At 46.9% G+C, this 7,302-nt stretch overlaps 1 protein-coding gene across 1 annotated transcript in view; it reads right to left on the minus strand.

The window, feature by feature from the left end:
- Positions 1 to 2,688, minus strand: part of ANOS1 (anosmin 1) — a 119,864-nt gene extending 117,176 nt beyond the window's left edge. Inside the window, exon 1 of the mRNA XM_031503838.3 lies at positions 2,324 to 2,688. Coding sequence (XP_031359698.3) covers positions 2,324 to 2,509 — 186 coding nt within the window. The 5' untranslated portion in view covers positions 2,510 to 2,688. The remainder of the gene's footprint in view (positions 1 to 2,323) is intronic.
- Between the last annotated feature and the right edge of the window lie 4,614 nt (positions 2,689 to 7,302).

The raw sequence follows: 7,302 nt of genomic DNA on the forward strand, positions 1-7,302 counted from the left end.
TCAGTGAAACTTCTGTGTGGGGGGACAGAATGAATTAAAATCCCTTGTGAACATTTAAAAGTTGGGAAAATATTAGCTGCCATTCAAACAAGAGCCAGAAGGTATAAATTAACCCAGACTTCCTATTCATACTACCACATACTAGTAATGTGATTTTAGTACCAGTATGTGAAATTATGTCTCTGTGAAGTTTTGGGGACATCGTCTCTTGCAAAGCATGTCCAGCTGCTGTCTCCCTAACCAGTGAGGCTGTATCTAAAGTAGGGCTGAGAAACGAGTAGGTCAGTCTTTCAATTTTTGCTTAACTGGGAGACACTAGAGTTCCTTCCTGTTCTGATTGGGAAGAGCTAATGTTTAGTTTGCTTCAAAGGTTGAATCAGATTACAAGATAAGTGGGCATCTGAAATGAAAAGAACTCCAGAAATTGCTACCAGTTGAGATGAAAAGGAGAGGGGAATGGCTAGAAGGAGGGAGAAGAGAAAGGAATAGAACACCATACCCTCTAGCCCACATGGAATAATCTAGCCCAAACCTGCACATCCTACAGCCCACACTGTTTTATCAGTCTCCTGTGAGAACACTGGATGCATGATGTACTTTAAAACTCTCCTCCTTTTCGTCATTATCAGACAATGGAGAGCTTAACTTTTATAAACGAGAGCACTTTATCTTCCAAACATTACGGTCATTTCATGTCTAATAGGAGTTTAATCCCTAGTAATTAAGATAAATTACCACGTGCTTTAGCAGGTTGGGGTTAAAACTCTGAGATTTTCAATTGATTGCAAAAAGCCAGCCAGCTATCAAGTCCTGAGTAATTCCCTACTTATTTTACTCTAGCTAATTAAAATATAATCACGATTATTTGCAGTGTGCATTCTGTCAGCAGTTTTACGCTGAAAAAGAAATCTTGCCAAGAAAACACACAAAAAAAGGAAAAAAAAAAGCCTTTCACTGTGAATTGTCTTGAGCTAAACTGCCTCTTTAGCCACTGAAACTGTAAAACAAGTAAGTTACAACCGCTTGACAACGCAACAAAAAAAACTAACCGCTCTCCGGGATAATGAGCTCTATTAATGGGTATCGTCCTTTCAGGCCATGCCGTGATGCACGGACCGCGCTGACAGCGCCGGCCCCGGCCGAGCCCCGCGGAGCAGCGGCCGGGCCGGGCCAGGGCAGCCCCTTCTCCAGGCGTCCGGGTCGCAAGCCCGGTCCCTTCAACCCAAACCCGGTTACAGGCACCCAGCCAACTTCCTGCTGCCTTTACAACGCACACACTTTCTCCTTTAACTTTTTTTTTTTTTTTAAATCAGTTATTCTTAAATACCTCTGAGACCTGCCTTTGGTGCCAACACCTTTGCCCCGAACGCAACTTCACCCAAGGCGTTGTTCGGGCGTTCCCGGTTTCTACGGACCGGCAAGCCCGGGGTGAGCGAAGGGCCGAGGTGGCTCCCTTCGCACCGAGCGGGCCAGCCCTTCCCCAAAGGGCAGAGGCTCTGGGGAGGAGAACGGCTCGCAGCTCGGGAGGTTTCCGTCACTGGGATGAATTCGAGTAGGTTTAATATTTGCGCAGTGAAGAACAGGTGGGGAAAGGGAAAGGTGTGTGTGTACGCAGAAGAGGGGAAAGGACGGGCAGACACGCTGCTCTGGCACTAGTTCCACACTGCTTCCAGCTTTCATTTTAAGTCACTCAGGTCTCCCGCCACTTCAGTTCCATTTCTCCCCACTTTATCCCTATTTGTCCCGTTAGCCAAAGATGTGCCTCTCCGTCCCAAAAAAAAAAAAAAAAAAAAAAAAAAAAGGCAAGCAACGTTACCCCCACCCTCACCTTCCAGGAGATCAGAACCAAGCATTACACGTTTGTGGTTACTGCTCTTAAAAAACAGGCTCAAACTTTCCCAGCGGGCTGGGGAAGCGAACCACCTGCGGCGGGGCGCAGGCAGGCGGAGCCCCGCGGGATCGCCGCCGCACCGCCCGTCCATCGGCAGGACGAGCGCTCCGCCGGCCCGGCAGCACCGCGTCGCGCCCGCCCCGCCGCCTCCGACACCACCGGAGGCACCTGCGAGGAGCCAGGGCAGAGCGTGCCAGGAGCCCCACGACCCGCCAGGCGGGGAGCCCGGCCGGCACCCACAGGCACCGACGGGGCTCGGCGCTGCCGCGGGGCCGTGCCCACCTGTCCGGCACCTCCCGGTGCCGGCCATCCCCTGGGGGTGCGGGCCCCCAAGTTGGCCAAGCCCCAGCCCCGGCCGTCCTTTTCGCGCCCCGGGGGACACTCGCTCTCCGGACGGTGGCAGAGGCTCCCTGCGCGGTGCCATGCCCCTACCTGGAAATGCTTGAAGAAGGCGGAGATGCGGGTGATCTGGAGGCTCAGGCACCTGGAGGTGCATCTGGCGGTGGCGAAAGGCTCGTCCTGTCTTCGGGCGGCGGCCCCCGGCCCGTCGGGGCTGCCGCAGGCGGCCGTCACCCAGAGGAGCAGGGCGAGGGACACGCCGGGCGCCCTCCGCACCATCGCTCCGCTGGAGAGGAGGGCAGAGGGGCGGCCGGGCGGCGCGGGGCTGCGGCGTAAGCTCGCTCCCGCTCGGTGGGCTGGTGCCGGGCTGCGCCGGGGACGGGCACCTCCGCGCCGCAGAAACTACACAAGAAAGTTCAATCATTCAACTCCTCTCACCCCCGTCCTCCCTCCCGCCCGCCCGCCCCGGCCCTCCCCCGCCGGCAGCGGGCGGGCCGCGCCGGCAGAGCCGCGCCATTGGCTGCGCCCAGCGCCGCCGGCGGCGGGCGGGCCCTGCCCGCGGCAGGTCGGTGCGGCCGGGCCGCTCCGCACGCCGCCACCTGCGGGGCGCGGGCGGCGCGGAGCCGCACGCCCTGTCCCTGCCCGCCGGCGGGCTGCGCGGGGCTGCCTGGGCGCCAGGGCCGCTGGTAGCCAGCCGTAACACCCTGGTTAAGTCTCTTATTTTTAAAATCAATTTTAAAAAAGGACGGGGAAAGCAAGAACGGAAGGGAATCACTTTTCAAAACTCTGTGTTTCTTACAGAGTGACGCTGCGGTGAGCGCTTTTCCCAAGGTGAAACACATACAGGCTCCTCTGAAGAGTTATTTAAAAATGAAAATCGACAAGTCATTCGTCCAAATATCTCTGTGTAATAGCTTTTAAAAGATCTAAATATCACCTTGATCTGTAAAATGGCCCCCATACAGTAAATATCCGCCTAACATCCTTTCCCTCTTGCCGTCAGCTCCAGGTCCGGAGCGTGTGCCGCAGTATGTAGCACAGAGGTTACCTACCGCATTCCTCTCCCTGTGCGCGCTGCACGGACTCCTCCCGTCCCAGGTATGTGCTACAAAGAGTGAGTGGATCACTTCTCACCGGAGCCTGTGGATTGAGCCTCCTGAACTTGAAAATCCCACCGTTTTATGAGCTGAAATAAGTAACTTTTAGGCCGTTTCAGGAGTTAATACTAGGTCAATTAGTAGTTTAGAGTGGTTATCACACCTGTATTAAAAATACTTCAGGAGGCATCTTTACTGGAATGAGTTCTAGTATAAATTAAATGTTCACTAGGAAAGTCATCTAAAATCTCATAAAAGTCAGCAAGATCATCAACTGTTCTGGTTGGCACTAATTTTACATGGCTATAATTTTCTATGAATGTTCTTGTATACAAACATGAAATAAAAACGTATTTCCCAATGTTATTATTCTCACCAGGCTATAAGCATACACCTTTTGTGCACTTCTATATCAGAAATTCAAAGTATAAAAGGGTCTGCTACATCCCAACTAGGAAATTGCTTGTTAAATTCTACCAGTAGATTCTAGCTATAGTTTTCCTATCTTACCACAAAAATAAGGCACAGATTAAGAAAAGATTTTGTGTGAGAAGTACCACTAACATACAAATATAACAAAAAGCAAGGCACATTTTATTTTAGATGTTACTTTGCAGCTTGTGGTCTGTCTTGTCAGCTGTCAGAAATCTTCACTTGAGAAAAGCCAGAAGGCCAGGGTCAGTCTTGCCAGTGTCACCAAATGAAGATGACAGTTTGTGCCCTTGGATGCTTGAGGGAGTGCAGCTGCCAAAAGGTGAGGTCACCTGCCACATCCTGGCACAGAAGGTGCCCTGCTGTTTGCACTCTTTACCGTACTCTGCCAGCTATTTTGGAAATGTCCTGGTTAATCTAAGGAGACCATCTCAGCTACACCTGAGGAGGCATGGGTTGACTTGATGATCTTGAAGGTCCCTTCCAACCTAGTCATTCTGTCAATTCTGTCAGTTCTGTGTAGCTTCCTCATTTTGCAGCTGGAATGGTTACCTTTCCTCTTGTAGTGAGCAGAGATCATAAGAGGTTCACAAAAGCTTTTCCTAATTCTGACTGATACCTCACCACTAGAAAACTGTTTACTTTGCCTGATCCAGCATATCTCTATTCACAGAGTAAAAAACACCACATGACAGAACAACACAGAAATAAATCCACCATCTTAGCAATGTTATAACAAATAGTGGTGACCCCATTCAGGCCTCAGTATTAAGTTCAGGACTTCCCAGTTTCTAGCTGACAATCTTTTAAATAGTTTTTCTTAAGCCTTGACTAAAACTTTTGCAACTTTTTTCCCTGACTCATGAAAAGAAAATTGCTTTGCTGATTCATAGTGTTTGTTTACAGGTACACTGAATGCATTGAACTTTTACCATAGATAATAAGACCTGCCTGAAAAAAATATGTCACTTTCTGTAAACCAGATGCAAATCTAGAAAAGCCAGAAAAGTTAGTGAATACACAGTTTACTCACTTGCTTTTTGAAAGTTTGAAAGTTTGTGGTTACAGAGATCATCAGCGTAGTCACTAAATTCCTTCTCAATAAGGGCTGACTTGGTTAGCACACAAAAGACTGGCTGTTCACTTCCAGTAAAACTGTAGTCACACAGGTCCTGTACCCCTATGTGGAGATTATGAAACAGGCTCGGTAGCTCAAGAATTTAGTAGGTAATTAAAACCCACTGTGGACTAAGTATCTGTTAGACCAAAGGGGTAGATAATGCAAGTTTGTAAATATAATCATTTTAAAGATGTTAATAATTTGGCTACAGAATAAAGAAAATTGGAAATAAATTATGTGTACACTTCAACCAACCTGCAAATATAATTACGGTCTTTAACCAGATAAATCGACTCATGGATATGCATTCATATATTTTGCTTAGTCTTTTTTTGTCAATAAATTTCATTAAATAGTCTTTTTGTATTAGAAGTAGTAGAATTAGTGCTAACAAATTTTTGCGAGTGCGGAGTATTATTTTTGTGCTAAAAATCTCTGCATTATTTTCCTGCCTGTGCTTCGGAAGAGTCTGACAAAGTACAAATGAGGTTTTTTTGCAAACCAGGGGCTGTTTTTTCACAGGAGACAGCGCCACATGCTGGCATTACGAGGCGAGAGCCACCGGGCATTGTGCCGGTTTAGTTCTTGTTAATGAGTAGGGTTTAATCGATTCTGAATTAAGATAGCTTCATCTTAAAAAATTGCTTCGTACTCTATAGGGAACTGCCAATATCAGGTTCTAATTTCTGGTGAAAGAAAAAAGAGATATTGTTAATGATAAAAATATTTATTGGCTTCATATAAACCGCTGTATTCTAGCTCATGGATTTAGTTTATTGTATTAAATCATCCTGATGTGCCATTTATTACTCAATTGCCTTTAGCTTTAACTACGTTACATCAAAAATTATCATAACTCTGGGTACAACATAATCCCCCAAACCCTCTTCAGGAACCCAGCGTGCAGGGGTGCCTCTCCAAAGTGCCTATGTACTAATGGAGGCAGTATAGGGAGCAAAGACAGGGATCTGTCTGCAGCTGCAGGGCCGTGATCTTGTCAGGATCAGGCAGACATGGTGGGATGGCTCCCATGACTGAAGTCGTGCAATGGAAGGATTTTATTAAGGACATGGTGAGGAGGGGGAGTTGCCCATTATGGAAGAGGGGAGTTGCAGTGTGTGTGGAGCTCAGTCTGGGGATGGATGAGAAGGGAGATGAGCACATAAGGGTTAGGATTAATCCTTGTTACCACGTTAGAGAGGACAGGTACAGGTGGCATTATAGTGGGTGTCTGCCACTTGTCACTTGACACACTGTACAAACAGATGGACACAACCCCAAGTTCTCAGGCCCTAGTCCCCATGAGGGTCTTCAACCACTGCAACATTGGTTGGAGGGACAAGACAGCAAGGCATGAGCAATTGAGGTGCCTGGACTGTGTTGTTGAGAGCTTCCTCCTCTGAGAGATAGAGGAGGCAACAAGAGCAAGTGATCTGCTGGATTCTATGCCAACATGGAGGTGCTTGTTGGGATGTGAAGGTCAAGGGCACTCTTGGTGGCAGACACTATGAGATGTTCAAAATCCTGAGGGCAGGAAAACTGAGTTCAAAACCCAGGACTTCAGCAGAGCAGATTTTGCCCTCTCCAAAGATCTGTTTAGAAGAATGAGGTAAGGTCTTAGAGGGAAGAGAGACTCAAGAAAGTAATTTAATATTTAAGGACTACCATCACCAAGCTCAAAAGCAGCCCATCCCATGAACAGAAAGGAAGGCAAAAATGCCAGGAGAACTCTGTGGATGAATAAGAGATCCTAGCAGTGCTTATACACAGAATGGAAGCACACAGTGGGTGAAAGCAAGGACCAGTAAGTGGGAAGAATACAGAAATATTGAGAATCCAGGGATCAAGTGAAAGCTGAAATGGAATTGAATCTGCCCAGAGATTTCAAGAATAAGAAAGGTTTCTATAAGTACATAGGAGACAAACGTAAGACTAAGGAAAATATGGGACCATTGCCTAATGAGACAGGGAACTTGATTAAACTGAATGTTGCCTTTGGCCCAGACCTTATTATCATGACCAACCTTCAGGAATGCCATTTCCAAAGAGCAGGAGGAAGGTTGAAGCAAGAAATATGTCACTTTGTCAGAAAAGGATCAGGTCAGTGAACATAAAAATACAATAATTGAATGAACAAATGTATTTTGGATTACACTACCTAAATGGAAAAGAAATTTAAATTAAAATGTTCACTTTAAATGTTTGCCTTGAAAATTAATTGCTGGGCATGGTCTTCACTGAAGTCTGCAGGCCCTTTTTTAGAAGTACTTTTTTAATGTGGAAGTACAACTACGTTGAACTATATAGGCCTTCTATTTTTTTTGTTAATGAATTCATGTCCAGAGATTAAAGAGATTTTTATATGTCCCACTTACAGTGCATGTTTAGTTCACTAATTCAGTATATACACAAGGAAAGGAATA

The sequence above is a fragment of the Lonchura striata genome, chromosome 1 (genome assembly GCF_050655825.1).
Source record: "Lonchura striata isolate lonStrDom1 chromosome 1, ASM5065582v1, whole genome shotgun sequence".
In the NCBI taxonomy this organism is placed as follows: Eukaryota; Metazoa; Chordata; class Aves; order Passeriformes; family Estrildidae; genus Lonchura; species Lonchura striata.